Raw genomic sequence first — 23,745 nt, forward strand, 5'->3', positions numbered from 1 at the left:
AAAAAAATACTGACTTCATTTATGCTTAATATCCTATGCACGTAAAAAGTTTGAAAAGTTGCAATATGACACTTGTATAGTTGGACTAATAAAATTATAATTTAAAACTAGTAATATGAAGAGAAAAGAAAAGTGCCTAAAATCTAAGCTAATGTGATCATTATAATAAATGAATACTACATTTGATTCTGAACAAAGGAAGTGAAACAATGTATTCAGTCATTCTCATTCTGATAAAGGGAAGAGAGAGAGAAAAACCTTTTTATTAATACAAAAGTGTGAGACAAATTCGCCTTGAGATTCTTTGTGTGATGATCATTACACTCCCTGTTGGACAATTTCCAGTGTTGACTTTGTAGGAGATGCAGAGACTTTATATGGCAATTAAAAAACTAGCCTTCAGGAAATACTAAGGTCCTGTCATCAAATAGTTTCTTAGAAAAGGCATTACCATAGTAAGTTGATAGCTCTCTGGTAAGAAATAAGTATGGTGCAGATTTAGGATATTTGGAAACAGAATCAGGAGTTAGCCCAAGTAAGCCCACTGGGGCCCATGGCATTCATCCCTCGTCTGTCACTGCAGTGTTTTCCTGGAGCTCAGAATGGCTCTCAGTGCAGCACCGCAAAGCATTCCGGGCTGCTTCCAGTTGACCCACAAGATGAAACCTCTTGCTGTTTTGACTTACAGAAGGATCCTCGGATATTCATTATTTCAGGTGTGCTTTTAATAGGAACTGAATGGTGGAGTCTAAATTTGAACTCCTTATTTTTCCAGTATTACAATATGTATTACAGGTCACACATCTGGTTTGCCAAGTTGATTTCATTGCGTTTAAGAGTGCAAGCCCTAGAGTCGAATTTGAGTTTAAAATCTATGCCATAGATTATTCATCAGTAAAATGGAAACTTTTTTTCAGATTTTTAAAGATTATTTATTTATGGGAGAGGGAGAGGGAGAAAGAGCAGTGAGTGCAAGAACACGAGGGACAGAGGGAAAAGCAGGCTTTCTACTGAGCAGGGAAGCCATGGCGGAGCTCGATTCCAGGACCCTGGGCTCATGACCTGAGCTGAAGGCAGACACCTAACTGACTGAGCCACCCAGATGCCCCAGCAAATGGAAATATAATAATACTTCTACCTCATGGTTTTGTCGTGAGAAGAGCATAGAAGGTGGGCCTTTTGAAGGGCTAAATACTAGAATAATCTGTTGCTTTTTCAGATTAAGAAATTTGATTAATCTCTGGGAAGTGAAGTCTAGTGGTACAGCCCAAAGGAAGCATTGCCAAATTGGAATTTATCCAATTTTATTCTATACCTTTAAGTGTAATCATGTTAATCCACTGACCTGAAGGATCCAGCTACACGTTTGAAAAACTTTTCCCACAGAAGAGATTAAAAATTATATTCAGATATCTGAAGACTAAATTTGAATTTTTTCTTGGCTTTTATGTGTTTTGGAAAAACACCTGGGCAATCGCATATTCTCTCTGCTCCCTTTAGCATCCTTGGTAATAAATACGGCTAAGAATCTTAGACCTAGCACTTTTAGTTTCTGGGCCAGTTGTTATTTAGCAGATAAATATATATAAGTGTTTCCAGGAGGTACTAGGCGTTGTACTGGAGTCTTTGAATAGAAGGAAGAATAACAAAGATAGGGTGTCTTTCCCATGGAGTGTCCAGCCAATGGGGAAGGTCAATTAAACAGGCAGAGTGGTAAGCGGAGAACGTATAGTGTGCTATGAGACCATATAGAGAAGCACCTAACCTGGATTTCATGGGTTAAGATTTCCTGGAAAAAGCAAAACCTTTCTGTATTCTGTCTTTTCACCTGTTTCTTAAGTAAAGCTTCAGTAGGAGGAGTTAGCAGATGGAAAGGGTCTAGAGAGGACCGTCCCAGACAAGAAGGCAGCACACGTAAGGTGGTGGAGGAGAGAGAGAGATGTCTTGAGCAGTTGGCTGCAGTCCAGTTACGCCGGTGTGTATATTGAGAAAGAGGACCGAGAGGTAGGCAGGAGGCAAGTCATGAAGAACCTAATAGGTCTTGTTACTACGTTTGGACTTCATTTGAGGATGTTGGGTAGCCGTAAAGAGAATTAGATAAGGAAGGTAACTCTATTAGTGTGTTTTCTAGGGATGACTTTTATTGGAGACTAGACTGAAGGGAAAACAAGTCTAAGGCAGGAACACAGCTCTCAGAATTCTAGCTGAGGGAAAGTGATAGGTAGCTGAAATGAAGAGAAATGAGAGGATTTGCAAGATAATTAGAAGGTAGAATTTATTTTGGTGTCAGGGCTGAGGGGGAAGGTCATGTCACTTACCTGCCTTTTTGATGTGTCTCTGCCTGGCAAACCAGAATCTCCAAAATGAGGTTTTAAAATTACCACTGATGGCAGGTAGTGCTCATCTCGAATCCCATGGGAACTGTGCCTTTGCTGGAGCATGGTTCCTTTGAGCTCAAGGTCAGCTGGAAGCCCAGTCCTGGAAAGCAGAGAGGCAGTTTCGAGCACAGGGAGGAAGACAAATGTCAAGGGCGCTACTGAAGACTGCTTCACATGCGCTGGTTTAGGGCCAATTGTTGGGGAATCTCGGCTGGTCGTACAGCCTTTGGTTGTGGTTAAAGGAACACTGTTGCGTCTGAGCCCCTGAAAGGGAAAAGGGCTGACTCCCAGACAGTGCCACTGTGCCTGCAAGGGAAGGATGAACTGGGCACGCAGGGATTTTCATCAGCCTCACTTGACACATACCCATGCGGGTGACGACAGCAGAAAAGAATGGGACGAATGCATTTCGGAATGATCAGGAGACGTGTGTAGTGACGAGTTGGGGATAGCAGGTGCCATGCCTCAGCCCTTCCTCCATTGTGCTTGTTGTCGTTAATGCTTCTCTTTCTAAAACATGGCCAGTCACCACTTTCACTCTGCTCTCTCACATCTTTCAGAGCACACAGGTACTAACAAGGGGGGGGGGGTGCGCAGATTCAGTGATGAGTACAGTCATGTCTTTTGTCCCGTTTTCCAGGGTGCTGAGGTCTGTGAGGGAGCATTTATTTGAGGAGAGGGGTTGGGTGCCCTTAGCAGATGAGTAGTGTCTGGCTCTGCTCCGTCTGCTTAGCTTAGGAAGTGTCTTGTCCGGGGGTCACTGGGGAAATTCAGCATTACAGGTTTATTTTCATACCCTTTTATAATAACCTTTACAGCAACGTCTCAAAGCCTGGAGTACTCAGTATAGTGCTCTGCTTAGTACTTCATAAGTGAAAGTTAGATCAAAAATCCATTTTGGTTTCTCTTTGCTTAAAGTCAGTGAGAATCTCACTGTGCCTTCCAGTGTCAGTTGGAGTATCAGGAAGATCAGTTATAACTCTAGCTCTGGGTGTTTTTTTTTTTTTTTAATTTTTAAAGGTTTTATTTATTTGACAAAGAGATACAGAGTACAAGGAGGCAGAGAGGCAGGCAGAGGGAGAGGGAGAAGCAGGTTTCCCACTGAGCAGGGAGCCCGATGTGGGGCTCAATCCCAGGACCCTGGGATCATGGCCTCAGCCAAAGGCAACCACTTACCTGACTGAGCCACCCAGGTGCCCCTGGGTTTTAGAATATGTAAGAAAGTTGGTTTCTTGTAATATATGGGAACCCTAGCACAGGTCCAGAAGACTCTTCAGGAATTACTCTTACCTGTATCTCATTTATTAGTGTGCTTTCTTATAGATGGCTCTTAGAAAAAGCTTAGGGCATAAGTAAGATAGATAACATTTTAGTATTTCTAGTGTATTTATTGGATAGGAGATCTGGTTAACTAAGATAGTGAGCCTCTACTGTGTACTTGGTGTAGTATGCTTTCAGTAACTCATGTAGAAATGAGGAAGGTGGTACTCTAATTTGTATGAATTCATTGTATGTGGAAGGTAAATTAATTGGCCTTATAAAATCATTGACTACAAAGATACCATGTGTTATCTTTGTACTCAGAAGTCTTTGTGAACGACTTCTTTTGGAATTAGACATGGCTGGCAGCCATCAAGTGAACCATCATTTCTCTCCCATAATTAGCTGCAGGTTCAAGGCCCCCTCCTCTTAAACTCTGGTACACTAAAACTAACATTACATCTGGATGCCTTTTTATTTGTTTTTTTTGTAACATCTTAAAATAAAAACTGTACTAAGTTTCTTGTCAGAGTGGGAATATCGGAGAAAATTTCTTTAAGAAAAATAAGAACAAAAACCCTGTAAAACACCTGATTTTTTTATTTAAATGTCAAACCTCAAAGCAGCTGTAATTTTTTAAATTATGTTAGTCACTATACAGTACATCATTAGTTTTTGATGTAGTGTTCCATGATTCATTTTTTGCATATAAAACCCAGTGCTCCATGCAGTCTGTGCCCTCCTTTAATACCCATCACCAGGCAAACTGTTCCCCCCACTCCCTCCCTTCTAAAACCCTCCGTTTGTTTCCCAGAATCCATAGTCTCTCGTGGTTCATCTCCCATTCTGATCTCTCCCCCTTCATTTTTCCCTTCCTTCTCCTAATGTCCTCCATGCTATTCCTTATGTTCCACAAATAAGAGAAACCATATGATAATTGACTTTCTCTGTTTGACTTATTTCACTCAGCATAATCTCCTACAGTCCCATCCATGTTTATGAAAAAGTTGGGTAGTCATCCTTTCTGATGGCTGAGTAATATTGCATTGTGTGTATGGACCACGTCTTCTTTATCCATCTCGGCTCTCTATAGTTTGGCTGTTGTGGACATTGAGCAGCTGTCCATTTTGGATACTGTCATTAGAAAAATCAGCTGATGCACACCAATATTTTGGAGACTCCTATGTTCTACTTCAAGTTATAATTCTAGAGATGTTACCTAGATGGGATCATTCTTTAGAATTTGGTTTATAAAAATAATTTGTATATATTTGATTGATTTAGGTTTCTAGGGATGTAATGATGTGCTATTTATAATATTTTGTCTTTGTTTTTTCTTTGTAAAATCCCTCTCCTAAAAGATACTAGTTTTCTTTTTTTTTTTTTTTTTTAAGATTTTATTTAGTTATTTGACAGGGAGAGAGAGAGAGACATCACAAGTAGGCAGGGAGGCAGGCAGAGAGAGAGGGGGAAGCAGGCTCCCCGCTGAGCAGAGAGCCAGATGCGGGGCTCGATCCCAGGACCCTGGGATCATGACCTGAGCCGAAGGCAGCGGCTTTAACCCACTGAGCCACCCAGGTTCCCCAAAGATACTAGTTTTCTTAAGTGAAAACAATTTTAATGCCCTGATATACTCTCATGTCACCAGTATTAAGTAGGCCACTTTTACAGGAGAACTCTTTTACCACATCGATTCTATTCTTAGCCTGGGATTTTAGCCTTTACTCAAGAGAGTTAGGGAATCTGGGAAACCAAAGAGAAATTACATTAAAAAAATACATAAATGAACATATTATTTCCTTCTAGTCTGGTTCTGATCAATGAGGCAAAATGAGATTTGAAACATTTCACTAAAATAAAGCTTATTAAATTCAGGTATGACTTTGTGTGAACTGAAATAAGTCAGATTGTATAATTACCGTATTCATATGGTTGCTCTTGCTGGAAGTTTAGAATACCTGGGTTTTGAATTTCCAATTATGCTGCTGAACATAAGGGGAGGCACGTTCGAGGAGCTGCCTGTAGTTTGAGATGGGGTCCCTCCAGCTCTCTTGGGCCACTGAACTCGAAGGAGGAAAAGAAACCTGTGAATATTATGTTGAGGGAAGAGCAATGGAAATTGTTGCATGAGCTCTTTATCTTCTGCATGCAAAGCATTCTGCTAATTACAGATAGTGGCGAATACAAAAGTGTAAGATAAGAATCCTGCTTTGTAGCTCCTTTCCAAAACAGCGGAGGAGCGCTGACATTTTAAAAATTAAGAATAAAGAACCAAATTAAGTTTGATAATTAGAACCAATAATGATTGTTAAATGTTTTCAAAAAGAGGGAGAAATAAAGAGAAAAAATTGACATGGACCTCAGTAGAATGGCAGAAAGGAGGAAGCAGAGCAGCAGACTGAGACCCAGGGGTATTCCTCTTGTTGGCCTGGTTGTCTCTGACAAGGATCAAGGCCGTTCTGTGTGTTTTCAGCCGTGGGCACAATTGCAGTGTTTATTTCTAAGTACTTGTTCATGGGGTACAGATAACTCAGCCTCCATAATCCTACATTCATCTAGATTTGTTGGTTGAGTTCTAGTGACTTCTCTTGGAGTTGTAGGGTGAGAGGCCTATTTCTGTGCACTGGATCATCAGGCCCACAAGGGCCAGGGTGTTTTTCTTGTGGTTTTCTGAGTTCCCGGGACAGTGCCTGGCACATTGTGGCCTCTCAGTAAGAATGTAAGAATTAGTTAGGTTTCAGTAAAATGGCGTTCTGTAGATGGACCTGTTAAGTCTAGTAGTCAGCTGTCAGTCTGCTCTCCAGGCTTTTGATATATTAGCATTTTTTTTTTTCCTTATGATGAGCTCAGATAGGGAAAGCAGCAGAGCTGATTGTTATGTTTTGAGCCTGGAGGTCTGGGAACATGGTAGGGTTTACTAGAAATTGGAACCATAGATAGGAGGAGTGACACATTTGGGAGGAGTATGAGGAATTCGGTTTTGGAAGTATTGAGTTTGAGGTACCACAGGTGGCCTAGGTGGGCATGTGGGTGAGCAGTGGGGCTCAGCAAGTCCTTTACGTAGAGATTGTAGCTGAAGCCCTGAATGCGGGCAAAACTGGCTGAGGAACAAGGGCGACAATTCCTGGAGCTCTTAGAATAGCCCAGTCATTGCCCTTTACACACTGATTCTGTTTCTTCCTCTCAGTCTTGTTCAATGGGTACTACCATTTGCCGTTTTGTAGTTGAGAACGCCGAGGTTTAGCGTGATGCGGTATCTTTCCCAGGTCACACGGTGGGTGAGCGTTAGAGCTAGGCTTTGTTTCTAGACCAGTCTCCTCCAGAGAGTATCAGCTGGTGCTAAGTGATACAGAAATGTACGGGAAAATGAGGAGAAAGCAACAGCCACCAAATATATTTTTCTAGGAAATGTTGGTAACCTGCAAGAGTATGTTTACTTAGAATTCCAGTGTAGCGACAGAGTACAGATTGCAAGGAATTAAGGAATAAATGAGTGGAAAATTTTATAAAAATGCAGGTGATAAGTTAAGACTGTTGTTTTGAGAAGTTGAGAGGAAAGCAAGAAATAGGACAGTGAGGTGACTTTATTGGACAAAGAAGATTTGGGAGAATGTGGGAATTTTGCTATGATTTTTATTTTGTTTTAGGATTTCATTCATGCATGCGTTCATTTATTTCAACAAATATTTATTGATTGCCTGTTCCCTGCCAGGGTTAGTAGGGAGAGACAGTGGAGGAATAGTACAAAGTCCTTGCTGTCGTGGAGCAGGAGTAGGCGAGAGTGGGTGTCAGGAAACACAGTCCAGAAAACATCTATCTGGATAAATGCCACACGAAGAGTTAACAGTAGAGTATAACGTGCCATAGGATGTCCTGTATGGAAGTCTCAGATTGTATGATGGAAAAGGGCTGCTTTCAAGTTGTTCTCTGAGAATCTGAAAGAGAAGAATAAAGCCAGTCAGCAGGAAGAGAGTTAGTTCAGGCATCGGGAATAGGTAATGCCAAAACCTTAAGGTGGGAATAAGTTTGACGTACTGGGTGGAGGCGAGTGATCATCAGAGAAGGTAGTATGGGATCGGAGGGGTGGGCAGAATCCAGATATTGTGGGGCTTTGTAAATTGGGGCAAGAATATGGATCTTTATTTTAAGTGAAATGGGAAGTTGATACTTGAAGAGATTTAAGCAGGTTAATTATACATGGTCTAATTTCTGTCTTAAAATGAGCGCTCTGGTTGTTGTGTGGACAATACATTCATGGAGGGCAGGGGCATGTGAAAGCAGAAGACCAGTTCACAGTTTGTTGCTCTTATTCACACGAGATCGTGGTGGCTTGAACTAAAGTCCTGGTAATAATAGAAGTGGGAGAACTGATTAGATTGGGGATGAGTTTTGGGGGTGGAATTTAACCAGCCCTGCTGATAGACGAGACATGGGGTTTCAGTCAAAGAGAGGAATCACTGTGATTCCAGGATCTGGGCGTGAACAAATGGGTAGATGAATGAGCAGTATGCGAGGGAGATATAAGGTTGATTACACACTGAAATCCGTCAGAAGGAGCAGGATTGAAGTTTGCATGGGAGATAATTCGTGATGTAGTAAGGTGCCAGTGGTGATGGGCACAACTTGGGGAGCTGATTTGACACAAAGTGTAGGAGTTAGTCTAACACAGCAGAGGGAAAGAGACAAGACAGAAATTTCAAGATGAAAGGGAAGTTGAAAGGCAAATACTGGATGACCTTGAATTTTAATAAAATATTAGACCTGTTACTATATTCAGTTACAAACAGCTCAACTACATACTAATTGTTTTATGTTCTGCATATTAACTTTCTAAATTAACCTTAATTTTGCCTTAATATTTATCATTGTATATAATCTGTTACTTTGTGTGTGTGTGTGTATATATATATATATATTTTTTTTTTTTTTTTTTTTTCTTTTTGGCAGGTTGTAAGCTCTACAAATGGAGAGTTGAACACAGATGACCCTACTGCAGGACGTTCCAATGCGCCCATTACAGCCCCTACGGAAGTAGAAGTGATGGATGAAACCAAGTATGTACTTGCTTGACTTCTTTTAGTAGCTTTTTGTGCTTCAACTGTGCATGTTTGAGATTTATAGTCATATACAGTTATCCCAGGAAATTTTTTCAGGGAATAGGTGCATGCAAAACAAGTGATATTTTCAGTCAATCACTTCGTATAAATAGTGCTGTTTCAGTAAATATTTTGTAATACAAAAATAATTATTTAAAAACTGGGCTCAATTTCTTAGAATTAGTGCAGTTTGGCTTTTTGTTTATAGGAGTATTGATGCATGAAAATTATTTCGGTAGGGTAGGTGCTCAGTTTTTTTGGTAAGAATAATGAATTTTGGGATACTAAAAAAAAAGTACGCATTGTTTATCTGAAAAAAAGAATATTAATTTTATAGTATGCTGCATGCATTCATATTAGTTTTAAAGTAGTTTTTCTGTGAATGTAAATGATAATGCTGCTTGGAAAAAAAAAGCATAAAAACAATGTGATTTTTCATTGTGGGCTATATCTGATGATTTCTCTCTCTCTCTTTCTCTCCCTCCCTTTCCCTCTCTCTCTCTCTCTTTTTTTGTTTTTGTTTTTGTTTTTGTGTATAGCTGCCAGAAAGTGTTGAACATGTGGTGAGTTTTCAAGTGTAGGCAGGCAGAAATAGCTCCCTTGACTGTAATTTCAAAGATTTAGCATCATTTTGCGCTTAAAAAAAAAAATAACTTTCAACCTAGAAATTACAGTTGGTCGAAGTTGTTCAAAAATATTTGGTGTCATTTACATTAGGTCTGAAAAGCAAGAAATAATTGTTTGAGGAGCTCTTTTGCCTGCTGCACCTTTTTTCTTTTTGTTCAACTGACATAGATTTGGGGGCACCTTTTAAGTGAGTAGCTGGTAACGCCCACTCTGCTTGTGCTCGTGCGTTTGTTCTGTAACCCAGAGGCTTCGTTTGCTATTCAAAATAGAAAGGTTTTTGAGTTTTAAGCTCTCTTTTTTCCTGTTGGAAAGATGATTAAATACACACAGCAGATCCTTCACCCCCACCCACCCCAATAGTATGACAGAGAGAGTATTTCATTGATTACTTGCATCGCCATTGAGTGCACGTGGGGTACACTGATAAACTCAGGATTAACGATAGTGAGAGAGCATTATGGAAGTCCTCACCTAAAAAGGTCCTGCTCATTGCAGATACTGTGTCAAAAATATTCCTCTTAAGTCGAGTCAGTGTTGGATTTAAACTCTTCTCTGGTATCTGCCTCTAGTTGAAATGCCACGTTTCATATGTTCCTCTCAGTTTCAGGACAAATCTTGAGTGAGCCTGGGAGTGAACAGAGGAAGTTGCTTTGCTTAGCACACTTTGGAACATTCTACTCCTATCCAAAAGAAACTTGACATAAATTCCAAAATAATGCTCATTTGCTGGCCCGTAAGATGCGGAGACTTTTGTTGGGGAGATTTCTCTTTAAAGAGCAGTTGTCAAATATCCATTTTTATCACTTTGTGGAATTTATTGACAGTGTGACCTAGTGGATTTGAGGATATAATCAATCAGCTCTGTACTCGGGCATTTTTACAGTGAGAGCAAATATCACCGTTGATGTTTGCTTGTGCAGTCGTAAGTGGAGTTCCCAGAGTGGTGTGGCCGAGCAGGGCACGCACGTCCTGTGTACCCAGCGTGGGTCGAAGAACCCTGCTTCCGCCACTTAGAGTTACCTTTTTCAAGCTTGTTTCTTTCTCTGTAAACTGAGGCTCATAATACCCACTCCGCAGGTCACTGAGGAAATTAACTGTGATAAAGTACTGCACATGGCAGGTGCTTGGGAGCTAGTCCCACCCTGTTTGTCTCCCCACTGCCAACGACCCCTCCAGTCTTTGTTCTCCTCAGCCTTGTCCTTCCAGCAGGTGTCCCCTGTTTTTACTTCCATACCCCCACTGTTTGTTGAGACCGGCTCTTCTGTGTCCCTTTTGTCCTGGACACCTGCTTTGAGCCAACTCAATTCCCTTTTCCCATTTTTTCGGACCCCACTTATGCCACCTGGATTTCGGCAGTAGTCTGAACCTGCCCGAACCCTTCAGTAGATGGCACACCATGGGGAAGGTGGCGGTGTCTTAGCACTCGTTCGTAATTTGCATATGGTGACTACCATGGAAAGGTAGGAGAAAACCTGTGAGAGCTTCTAAGGAGCAAGATGACTGATGGACAGGCTGATCAGGGAATGCTTTGTGGAGGTGGCTTTGCAGAATGGCATACTGATTTATTTAGTTGGGTTGGTGTGGTTGTATAGATGTTTGTGGGTTTGGGTTTCTCATCATAGGTGTTGGAAGATGAGAAAAAAGCAAGTGTGGTGGGAAAGCTGGTCCTGAAGGAGAGGTCCTCCATAGCCTGGAGCCTCGAGTCCAGCTGCCTTGGCACGGCCCACGGCCCTTCGTGCCTCTCGTAGTCCAACCCCTGCCTCTCTTGCCCTGCCCTGTGTTCTGTTCCGAACGCTATATTCTCTGGGTTCCTTAAGTCTGCCATTGGTATGTTATCCTCCTTAGCTCTGTCCCACTTCGTGAAACTTTTTGAATTTCTTGTATGCAAGGCCTTTTTCATCTTCAGATCCCCGGTGCCCAAAACAGCAGGCCTCAGTGACTTACTACTAAATGATTACGACTGAATCATTTGGTGCATCTGTACGGTGGAGTATTACTCAACAGTGTAAAATAATGAGGTGGAAAACATGCTAAGTGAAAGAAGTCCCGCAAAAAAGGCCACATATTCTGTGATTCCGTTGATGTGAAATATCCAGGATAGGCCACCACAGGGAGAAAAATCCAGTTATTGCCTAGGGCAGGGGAGAGGAGGGTGGGAGAAGCTGTTAGTAGGTTAGGTTCTCTGGTTTCTTTTGGGGGGCGATGGAAGTGGTTTCACGTTCGATAGTGGTGAGGGATGTAAATGTATTAAAAACCACTGAATTGTATACTTTAAAAGCATTAATTTTCTGATAACTTGAATTATATTTTAATAGAGCTGTGTTTTTTTTTTTTTTAACATGGATAGCAACCCATAATTTCGGTAAAGCCCGATTCCAGATGGGTCACAGAAATCCTCCAACCTTCCCTGCCTCTTCACTGGTTAAAAACTTCCAGCACATCGCATTTGCTTTCCCTTTTATCAGGGTGACTCTCACATTCCTGCAAGTTTGTTAGTGCATTCCTCATACCTTCTTAGTCTGTGGTGAGGGTCTGTGAGTGTGGTTTTCTCCTAAATTGTATCTTACACTTGTTTCTCTTCTCTCTCCCACCTTTTTATAGTTTTCTAGGAACCTGCCAAGAATTCCCTTTCAAAATGGGTTTCTAACTCCCTCTCTTTTCTTCTTACCTGTAATTGGTGGAGGCCCCTTTCACCCCACCCCATTAATCATAATGTATTTCACATTGGACATTTTAGAGGCTCAGGCTTCCTAGAATAGTACCTTATAGGACTCGATATATAATTTCCAAGTGATGGAAAATGTTCTCTTGTCTTGCATATAAAATGGCTCATTCATTAGTAATGAGATTTTGCTCTCCTCACTGTGGCTAAGAATTTTTTTCAAGACAGGTGACACAAGGGGTATCACCCTCATTATTCCTTCCAGGAATTTAGGAAAACAAAGCTTCCTTTGGTTTAGTTACAGAGTTTTAAGGTAGTTTGTAATTAACTTTTTTCACCTTTATTTCTCTGTGTCCCCTTTCCACCATTTACTGGACAGTTACTGATTACGAAAAGTCAAGGCCCCTGCGCTCCCTTAGAAAAGATAGAAAGTACACAAGTAACTTTCACGTAGTGATCCCCAGTCCTGGCCTCAAGTCAGAAGCATTTGGGGAGTTTCAAAAATACGGTAACACTTAGGCTGAGCTCTGTCAGTTTCCGATTTAATTGTTCTGTGGTTGGGGTCTGGTTGACAGTATTTTTTATTTTAAAAGATTTTGTTTACTTCTAAAAAGATAGAGCATGAGTTGGGGTGGGGTGAGCAGAGGGAGAAGCAGACTCCTCACTGGAAGCCTGCCATGGGGCTCAATCCCAGGACCCGGAGATCCTAACCCCTGCCAAAGGCAGACGCTTAACGACTGGGTCACTTAGGCGCCCGTGGTTGACAGTAATTTTAAAAAGCTTGTAAGTTGATTCTAAGGAGCAACCAGGATTGAGAGTCATTGGTCTAAAACCAGATATTAAAGGATTAGATCATAGGATACGGTGTGACTGGATTTAAGAGACTGGAACATGGAAGATCAGAGATATCTTCACAGCTCAGGGTACATTTGCCCTGGTTCTCCAAGGTGAGCAGGCTTGGCTGAAGAGTTGGGTGCAGGAGTCCGAGAGAAGTGGCTGAACAACATGGGAGCAGGGACAGAGTGAGGCAGGTCTGAGAAGTGATCCACTTGTGTATATTGTGTGTGTGTGTGCGCGCGCGCATCCCCCTGGATGCTGAGATAGTCTAAGTGCCTGATCGCAAAGGGCTTTAGTAGGCAGGTGAACAACAGCAACAATAAAGACATGATCCTTTCTCAACACAAGCAAGCAAGCTGTGGGTTTTAAGCCAAGAAATGGTATAATCAGATTGAGCTTTGAGACAATTGGTTTGGCAGCACTTTTGTGGCCTGTGTCATTTCCTGGGGTTCATTAGATGACATGAAATCAATTCATCCTCCCTCCTTCTCTCCCTTCTATAGTACTGACTGCCTAGAAGGGCAGCTTGATGCAAGATGAGACTAAGAGGAGAGGGAAATAGATCAGAACCAAATTATAAGAGCCATGTGGACCTAATGCCTTAGACTGCGGTGAACAGTGGTGAGATTTAAAAGGCAGAGGGCAAGGCCATCTCTCTGCGGGGGTGAGTTGGGATGGCACATTGGAGAGAGGAAGACACTTAGCCTGGGTGTCTGTTAAAGAGGCTCTTAGCAGTGAGGGAAGTAAGACGTTCTGAAGCAAGCCAGCATGAGAGGATGGGACAAGTTCGAACATCATTTCAGACTTGAGAGACTCCTGGCATGTGGATGGAGAGGAAGAAATTGAAGGTGAGCTGGATGTGCAGGTTTCCAGTTGGATTAGTTACGGGGATGGTCTTGGGCCTCTATCTGAACTCTTCTTGCTTGACTGATAAGTTACGGGGTTTTTACACCAAGATGTCCAGAGATACAAAGTTACAGTTGCATGTATAGATTTGAAGGGGGCAAATCCTTTGTCAAAGAATTAAAGACAGATGTCTTAAAAGCTGTTTTCTGTATGCTCAGTAACCTAGATAAGGAGAAGCAAGGCTCTGGAGTCCCAGGTGGGTAGGGCCCAGCACCTGTCGAGCAGTCTCTCTACCGAAGGTGGAGCCAGTGAGTCATTAGAGAAAGGACACATGGGAACTTCCGCCAGATAGAGACTCGTGTGTCAGTTTCAGGTCTGTGAGAAGGAGGTCTAAGACATGCATCCAGGAAGACAATCAAATCCTAGAGGCAGAAAAAGAGGCAATGGATGAAGGGGAAATGGTGCAGAATCTCTTAGCAAAGCCTTGGCCCTTCTGTATGTTTTTGACATAGTTGAGGACTTTGATCCATTATGATTTCCTGTTTAGCACCTAAACAGTATTTATAGCAACAGCCCTCAAGTTCATCAGAAGCAGGATTTACTATTTATTTGGAAAGAATTTAGGAGCAGAGCTGTAGTGGGCACCTGGGTGGCTCAGTCAGTTTACTGTTTGCCTTTGGCTCAGGTCATGATCTCAAGGTCCTGGGATTGAGTTCTGCATCGGGCTCCCTGATCAGTGAGCAGTCTGCTTCTCCCTCTCTCTCTGCCCCTCCCCTCTGCTTATGCACTCTTTCTCTCACTCTCTCTTTCAAATAAATAAATAAAATCTTAAAAAAAAAAGTGGAGCTGTGGCTTCAAAGCTTTTAGGCTAGCTACAGAATCATGTCAGAAGCACGAACCTGACTTGTGAGAGCATACTGGCTTATTGGAAACACATAGGCATAGTCAAGAAAGAGCCAAGAGAAGGAAAAGCATTGAGAAGAACATGATTAAATGTCTGGCCAGCTTGATCAGTTTCCCCAGGGTTGTTAGTAGTCCAGATCTGAAGAGACCCGAGATGAGGCATGGACTAACAAATCGCCATTTGAGCAGCTTGGAGAAAAATGTGTCTAAAAATTTTAAAGGTGTGGGTAATTTTCTAAGACCAGCTAGTTGAATGTAGTGATCTGTGCTCATTGCTGCACCATTTGCTATCATTTGCAGTTACTGTTATCAATAACTTCTGTTCCTGTTTGACTTGAGCCACATGTTAGAATTACCTTGTTTCCTTTTACACATGGCCCACATTCATGTAAGTTGATGACGTGGTGGGCCCTCAGGATGTGCAGTGCTCAGCTCACAGCTCCTGGGACTGGGACTCGCTGGAAACGGAGAAGCTGGAGGGGAGGCCTGGCAGGTGCACGTTGGCAGAGCAGGGCTTCTGAGGTTTAGACTCCTGTAAGAATCTGATGCAAACTGGTTTTCTCTAGGGAAGCTTCCACAGGCACTCAGATCTGCATTTTGTGAGATTTCCCTAGGGCTTGTGGGCCCGAGGTAAGAACTCCAGCTTTAGAACATGGGGTAGAATTGTAGTAAGAACCTTTTGACTAGGTTCTTACTCTAGGAGTTACACTTAGGCAAATCATCCATTTATTCAGTAAATACTAAATGAGTCCCAGCTGTGTGCCTGTTTGTGGGATGGATCTGTGCAAAAGTCCTTACTAAGCTTACTCTTTATGTGGAGGAAGTAATCAGTAAATAAATAAGATAAATTCATGTTAGTCTGAGGACTGAGAGGAGCGTAAAAGGGTCATGTGACACAGTGGCCATGTGGAAGCAGCCTTGCTTTAGATGGAGGGCAGTTGGTATGATTTCTGAATCACAGGCTGTAAATCACCTGCTTTGGTAATGAGTTTTAAGAAACCAGCCACAGTTTCCTTCTTTTGATAACTATAGTCTATTTTGAGAGCATCTCTCCGTTATGTGGATGCATTTGTATTGCCTAGAGCAATGCTGCCCTCTGGTGGTTGTCCGTTTAATAGCATGCCAGCTTCTCTGTCAAGTCTGTTTTAAGGGTGTATGTACTCTTTATTTGGTGGGTTTATTTCTAACAAATAAATGTCTTTTTTAAGGTGGCCTTTTAATTAAAAGGCTTCTATACTCATGGTTCATTTGAAAGTTTTATTTAGTCTCAGGTTGCTTAGACTGCTTTTCTGTGTTAAATAATACAGAATTGAAGGAAAGATGACCTAAGAAATAGGACAGACTAACCTGTCTTGAGTTGGAAAGCAGATTGATGATACTAGAAAAATAAGTCAGATAAGGTGAATTGCTAACATAAGTGTGGAAAATCTGGAACTTGTTGATCAAAACATGTATTACATTAAATTCCCTGTTCCAAAAGGCTTATTAAAACACTTTTTTAAAAAAAAGGTTTTATTTATTTGTTTGACAGAGATCACAAGTAGGCAGAGAGGCAGGCAGAGAGAGAGAGAGGAGAAAGCAGGCTCCCCAGTGAGCCGAGGGCTGACGCAGGGCTCGATCCCAGGACCCTGGGATCATGACCTGAGCTGAAGGCAGAGGCTTTAACCCACTGAGCCACCCAGGCGCCCCTAAAACACTTTTTAATAAACACTTATTAAAACACCTTTTCAGCAGAAAAACTTAAAAGATTGTAGTTTCGAATTTGAAGACACAAATACAGTAATTGGAAACAGTGAACATTATTAATAGAATTTTGTATTAGATAACAAATTTCCATTGAAATGTGATCATATTCTTAAATTTAATATTCTAAATATTTGGCCTATTTCTTCTAAAAACCAATTAAATTTTTTTTTACAATGTGAACATTTTATGACTATCCTTTTCTTGAAAGGTTTCCTTTTTCTTGAACAATGATCTTCATCTCTTAAAATCTGAGTTAAATAATATTTTGTTTCACTGTTTTAGAAAATTTATATAACAGATTTGAGAAAGTTAGGTAACTGACAGTTACAAGTAAAGTTGACTTGTTTTTATAAATCCAAAAAAAATCTATTGTACCCAGAGGCTTCTTTCACAGAGGTAGCTCTTTTCAAGGCCCTTGATTGGGTAATTTGTTTCTGGTTGCTCTGGTGGTCACCATAGTAAGAGTAAAAATCGTAACGATTGATAACTCCACAGATTTCCAGTTGAGTCTATGGCAGCTGACATATAAAGGTTTGAATTATTCACACTCCGTGGTCTAATCTTTCTGTGCTGTTTGAATGGGGTTAAAAAATCCAGTCATGTAATTTGGTTTCGAATGCCCCACAGTGATTTCATAGTCATAGCATAAATCACAATAAATGGTCTGAAATTACTTTTGACTAACGATAATGTGGGTGGAGAGATTATGTAATTTAGATAGACAGGCTGGGTTTCTGTTTACATTTCCTTCACAGAAAGACATAATAGGTATCTAACAATTATTTCATCTTCCACAATCTTTTGCTGGAGAGGACACTTGAAGCTAGGGTGGTCTCCATTATGCTTAGCTTGAAATTACTCATTTAATATCCTTCTTTGCAGGTGGGCTGGTAAGAATTAGAGGAACATTGTTAGAAGATCACATTCTGTACAAGCTTTGAATTGGCTGCATTTCGTTGATTGAATCACCATGTATATAGATATTTCTTTAATTACAGATAGGATTTACATATTTACGTATGCACACACACTAGACTTTGATGGAAAAGAGGAAAGAGCCTCTGTGTGTCACCTGTCTTCGTCGCATTCTGAGAGATGGACTTTCCTTTAAGTGTGGAAGGGGAGAAGAGCCAGACCTGTATTTGAAGGAATGCCGGACTTTTAGAATAGATGTATGCATGTGTATATATTTTTGTGTGAGTTTCTGCTCATTGATTCTCCTCTACCTGTGAGTTGGTACCAGCCTCACCATCGCTCCCCACATGCTGCATGTGCTTTGTCTTTTCATGACTAGGAGAACTTAAAATGGAAAAAAACAGGTCTCTCAGGCATCATCTCTAGATTTTTTTTTTTTTTTTTTTTTACTTAAGAATGAAACTCCGTATGCTTTCCCCTTATAGACTGCAGAATGAAATCATCTTGATTATGCTATTTTTAATGTTAAGCGAAGCTTTTACTTTAACTTAGGATCAGTTTGACCTTAACCCTTAAAGAATTAAAAAGTGCCTGTCTTGACATGCTAGTTAATGACTTTTCTCTATTCCAGTTTGTAAATGTGGTGGAGAATGTTTGTTGAAGAGTCTGTTTGGGCTTTCTCTTTTTCTTCTTGGAATCTCATTCTTGGCGAAAACCAGATCCTCAGTATTAGGATCATTATTGCTTTTCTGACAGTGACTTTAATAATCATATGCAGATATCAGGAATAAAGGGAGATAATGCGTAAGATGAATTTTATACAAGCACGTTCCTGCCAGAGATTAATAAGTATTCAGAGTAAAAGACGGTGGGTTAGTGAGCATTCGGAATTCTCTAGTTCCTCAGTGAGTCTTGATGCAAAGCCTTTCCAATTTAGTGGCTTCTTGTAATGTTGCCTAGACTGTTTGCCTGTCTTCCTAAAAGGCACGTTGGTTACGCAGTAGTAATAACTCTGCCCTAGGTTCACTAATATATTTGCTTCCTTGGCATGTTCACTGTGTATCTTGCATTAGCCTGTTGCTTTTTACGACCATTGAAATTAATACGCTAAACTCAGCCTTTACTCTGTGACCCTCTAGTACCTTTATAATACAAGAAGTGTTTCCCTCCATCTGCAGGTGCTGCTGTTTTTTCAAACGAAGGAAAAGGAAAACCATACAGCGTCACAAATGACTCTGGACACAGACAGATCATGGGGAGTTACTTACGTGTTCATCTGCTGTCTTGTGATTAAAATCATCTCTGTAGTGACCACATACATTTTCAAGGACTCACTCTTAGAAACAAAATGTCATACTTTCATACTTCATTTTGTGGTTGTCTTACATTCATATTTTTTTCTAATTTAACTTTTATGGAAGCTTTAAAGTTTTGTCCAAACATGAGTGCTTTGCCCATCAATGAATGGAACGGACCAAGGAGGTGGTACTGACGGATACCGTTCTGAGGACATTTTCCAGAAGCTCTCCTCCTGTTGTAGAAAGCAGTACAGTGTCTTCAGTGTCAAACAGTCACATGCCTAATCTGGTTTTTTTTATAACTTCTGTGAGAGCATAATCAAGCAGGAGTTTTCTCCCCAATGGAATAATGCAACAGAGAAGATGCAGTCGCCCAAATATGTAAAAGAAGTTATTTTGTGAGAAGTTCATTTCTTGTGTGACATCTGCATTGATTTCAGTATTACTGATGGTACTGCTATTCATGAGTCATACTAACATTCTCTCTGTGAAATCATGGTACAGTCACTGCCCAGAGGTACTGAGGGAAAAGCTCTATGGGTTCGGCAGACGGTAGTGGTCGAACGAATCACAAGTAGCACGCTAGGTAGGAGCTCTGCTTTTGTGGCCCCATGACGCCAAGTACAGTGTTGCTCAAGTGGCAGAAGCGCTTTTTTAAAAAAGAAAAAAAAAAAAAGGCAAAATATTTGTATAATGTAACTTTATGCTTCCAGATAATAATGTATGTTAGACAGCAAGAAATGAATACTTTGAGAAATGAAATATGTTGGAGTTTTTTTGTTTTTTGTTTTTTTAAAATACACTAAGGAGAAGAAATAAATGTGAATCTCATTGCAATGTGTAAGGTTGAAGTCCGAGGAGATCCCACTGAAACCTACTGCTGAATGATTACATTCTCCCCTAAGCAGAAAATTTTGGATGTGCCATGCAGTGGTGTCTGTCTATTAATTATTTGCTCTTTGATTAAAAAAAATAAGAAGAAAAAGAAAAGACCCCCCAGCAATAAAAACTGGGTCACTCTCTTGCCCTTTGTGCACATTAGTCTCTTGTATTCAACTTTGCTGGTTCTCTGGAATTTTCCTACTTTTTAGTGTAATTTTGATGATCGAAAACTATTTTGGAAAGGATGGGTCAGGTGCTTTGCCTCCATAGTCTTTTGAAGTGCCTGGATATGAACAAAGTAACAGTTCTGTAAAGAAAAAGGAAACCCATGCCACTCTTTAAGTCTCGTTTGTTTTAAGCCATAAAGACACAGGTATTCTTTGGTCTCATTCTACAAGCCAGATTCTTCAAGACAAGTTAAGACAAAAAGACTGGCTAGAAAGAGAACGAGTCTTTTCAGATCTCGCATTCACCTGTCATTGATAAGATTGTTACTTGCTCTTTCCACGCAGCCCTTTCTTTGTCATTAAGTGCATGCCTTCCGGCGTGCTTATTTATTTTTGTTGTCTCAAGGTAACATTTGAAATGTGTAATTAAAGGAAATAAATTACATTTTTGACTTCATTATTGCATTTGCAGGGATTTAATTGTACTTTGTAACTTATGTTTCTTATTAGCCAAAAGTTCAGCGTGTTGCTTTTTGATGAATTAGGCGCCCCTATGAATACTGCAAATCAGGACATTGTTTATCACCGTTGCTCTGAATCGTCTCAATGGTCTTTTCAAGTTCTTGATTTTAAAGGCCCACGCTCAGCCTAGAAGACATTTGCTGTATAATTTGGTCAGCAGTTTCCATTCTGTTTGTATACTGTCACGATGTCTTAAACGACAGGAGTTACATACTGAGTTTTCATTTTTTGTTTGCCTTGAGCAAGGTAGATGGATGTTTTGGCCATTATAATGTGAAACCACTTTTTTTCTTTACAGTATTTGACCAAATTTGTGTGTCTATGATATTTGTAAATACATGCGATATCTGTATTTCTTATCATAAGCCTATTTAGTTTTATTCTCAGTAGGGTTTTTGGACTGTACAGTGTTTATATGATCTGAACTCCTTATACATAAGAAGGTGTGTATATTAATCCAATTATGGACTTAAAATATTTTAAAAGTATAAATACCCTTATTTGCTGCAAAGACCAGTGTGTAGACCTTTGCTTTTTAGCAATATTTTTAAGTGCTCCATTTTAATGCCAAGGAATAAGTCTTTTGGCAACACAAACTGGTCAGTAATAGGTAACGCAGGTATGTTCAGGTTAAGCCAACAATGTTTTGCATTTTTATGCTTCTTTTCTGTCAACACTAATGAAGTCAACATTGCCTGAATGTCTGAATAATGAAACACATCCCTGTTTAAAAGTATGTAACTGAAAAAGAAATAAAAAATAAAGTAGTTTTTTTAAACTCGCTTTTTCCCCCTTCCTCTGATCACGGGTGAAGTGATGCTACTCGTATTAACCCGAGACAGGAACTTCAAAAATCCGGTTCATTGAATTTTGTGTATATGAGAAGCCGAGCTAAAGGAATATGCTTCTGTGTTTTGTGTTTCTGTTGGGATTTTGCTCTCTGGGAGCCCCATTGTGAAGAGTATGTACCAGGAAGTAGCTGAGCTTTCTTTAATCAGAGTTCAAGAAAAAGCCTTTTATACTTCCCTGAACCATTTAATAGAGCACTTAATTAAAACTAATGCCACTAATAAAGCCAGGAAAAGAAGCAGGATCATTTTATTCCTCATAAAAAATGAAGTCATACTGGGGTGTGCACAGAGATGAAACACGATTAATCCACTTTTCAGTGAACGACTTTATCATTGCAGACGGAGGGCATCTATCTGGGACAGCCTCTCACAGCTGATCCTGTGCCAGGAACAATCAGAGGAGTTTTCCAAAATGGTGTTAAAAGTGCTGTGCTCATGGAGAGACGCCCCAGGTAAGATAAGGCAAGGCAGCACACGCTCAGCACTAGCATTCTGAGACCGTAGATCTGGAGAGGAAACGTAATGGTCAAAAGGCCCAATGTAGAAAAAGCTGATTTAAGAGGGGGATTCGGTCAGAAGGACGCAGTAGCTGCATCAGCCAGCGCCCTCTGCATTGTGAGTGGCTCCCACGGTGGGGATGTCTGTCATCACATCCCGCTGAGAAGTCCGGTGGAAGCACCAGCTTCCCACATGCTTGATGCTGGTGTAGAGTCGGGATCGCCCTGTGTCTGTTTTGCTCCCTCCCAGGCTGTTTTCATCGCCAGGGACACTTCTCCTGTGTGACAGAGAAGTGGCCACCCAGCAGCTTCAGACTTCTGCCGTCTTTGTAACCTCAGCCAAGACAGCAGTTCCTCTCGGCAGTCCTAACAAAACCCCAAGACTGACACTGGTTGCTTCCTCAGTTCCCAAGCCCATGCTGAGCCAATTACTGCGGCCAAGGGAAGGCTGTTTGCCCACCTTCAGAGGACACACTGGCCTGAGAGGTGAGGTGCAGGGGGTGTTAGCTGAGGGAAGCAAGGGCCTTAGTACCAGAAGTCAGAGTGAACCGGCACCACTGAGGCAAAACCCATAGGCAGCCACTGTCCTGATGAGAAAAACGAGAGAGGCGAAAGGCAAACCTAACCATTTTCAATTCAGGAACGTTCTTGTTACTGGACTTCTACTAATCTGAATGTGTTCTTAGAAATGATGCATAGTAAGTAAAAACATTTGAAAAATGTTCTAGACTCAGGTGAAGACGGTGGTGCCCAGCATCTTTGGCGTGCTTTTGTTTTTGTCAAGCGTTAAAAGTGTTGGTGATAGAGCTGGATTAGTAGAGTAAAAAGCTGCTCTTTTCCTGCAGGGGTACAAGTAAGTGGAGTTACAGAGCTTTGCTGACGTTCAGGATGACTAGTTTCTTCTCTGCCTAAATCTTATACAGACTCACATGTTATTTTCTTAGGAAATTGACTTAATGAGAATACATGATCATAACCACGGAAAGAAGTAGGTATCATCCGGTAGTATTACTGGGATATGAAAATGCTTTTGCTAGAAAGACCAGTTGTTCAGAGGAAGGTTCACTGTATTGCAGTTGTATTTAAATGTAAAAACATACCTGTACTCGTCTACAGTGAGGGTTGGCAAACTTTTTGTGGGCCAAGAGGCAAAATTGAGACTCTTAAACACTTATGTAACTAGAAAGAAAACAGATTTCCACCAATTTTTTATTAATGGAATCCAAAATATATATTAATGCCTGAGTACAATTTAAAAAAATATATAAGTCTAGTAATGATAAGAATTGAATTATTTTGAGGGGATACTATTTCACTTATCTGGGGTTTGAAATCAATGGCAAATGTTCGTCTGTTAAATACTGATTGGTAATGTGACTTTCCATATTTCCTCTTTGAAAATTTCTTCCCGCAGGTAGACACTACCAAATACTGTTACCAATTCTCACATGTATGATTTTCACTGAGTGTATTTATCACTTGGAAGGTACTTACAGAATTTCATTAGATTCCCCTCTTGATATTTGCCCTTTGGTAGATCATTCCTTTGCAGGTACAATCACTTCCAATTGAAGGCCAAATAAGTGTTCCTCAGCCGTACAGTTACATGGATTTTGAGATCCAATAGTCCAGCCAGAACTGTGGCTTGGTTTGGAAAGTGGATACACTACAAATTAGTGTGGGAATGGAACTCCTGTTCCCTTTGAACCTGACCATGTGGGAAATTATATAAAGCAGCTTGACATCACTCGTGATTTAAACACAAGTTGTTACCATATTGACTTTGCTGCAGTGTAACTTTCCCATAGAAGTGCTGTTCTGCCTTGTAGTTTTAAGTTGAATTTATTAAGAAGCATGATCAGATCTGCAGCACAGGCAGAATTCAGGGTTCATCTATAACAGGCAGAGGTGATTCTCATTCACCAAGTTCGCAGTCTTGGTCCTGAGCTGAAAAAAATTGCAGTAACACTTTACTGCTGTCATCAAACTGCTGTACGATTAGGCCAATCGGGTTCCTCAGTTTCTGTTTCTGGTACGACTTCATGGAAGCAATGATGGCTAAGGCCACAAGGGTGAATGAAATACACCGCTGACTACTGGTTCAGTAACCTGACAGATTCAGGTATATTCCACAAAACCCCTGCTGAAAAGTGATACAAAGTATAAACACTGACTTTAAGCATCTTAAATGTTGACAAGCTTTGTGAATTTGTCTAGTACACCTGTCTCTGCTCCCCACATTTTTACCACCGTCTGTT

The 23,745-nt window shown here is 40.8% G+C and overlaps 1 protein-coding gene across 11 annotated transcripts in view; it reads left to right on the plus strand.

Moving 5' to 3' along the window:
• CSNK1G3 (casein kinase 1 gamma 3) overlaps positions 1–20,914 on the plus strand; it is a 112,215-nt gene extending 91,301 nt beyond the window's left edge. For 4 of the 11 annotated variants that reach the window (XM_080804731.1, XM_080804735.1, XM_080804732.1 and 1 more), the window contains 3 exons: positions 8,586–8,692; positions 9,274–9,297; positions 18,449–19,533. In XM_080804731.1, coding sequence (XP_080660857.1) covers positions 8,586–8,692; positions 9,274–9,297; positions 18,449–18,503 — 186 coding nt within the window. In that variant the 3' untranslated portion in view covers positions 18,504–19,533. Of the gene's footprint in view, positions 1–8,585; positions 8,693–9,273; positions 9,298–18,448 lie in introns of all 11 variants that reach the window. The other 7 variants (XM_080804729.1, XM_080804728.1, XM_080804733.1 and 4 more) reach the window with 3 other exon arrangements.
• The last annotated feature ends 2,831 nt before the right edge of the window (positions 20,915–23,745 follow it).

This window comes from Martes martes (genome assembly GCF_963455335.1).
Source record: "Martes martes genome assembly, chromosome: 5".
NCBI classification, from domain to species: Eukaryota; Metazoa; Chordata; class Mammalia; order Carnivora; family Mustelidae; genus Martes; species Martes martes.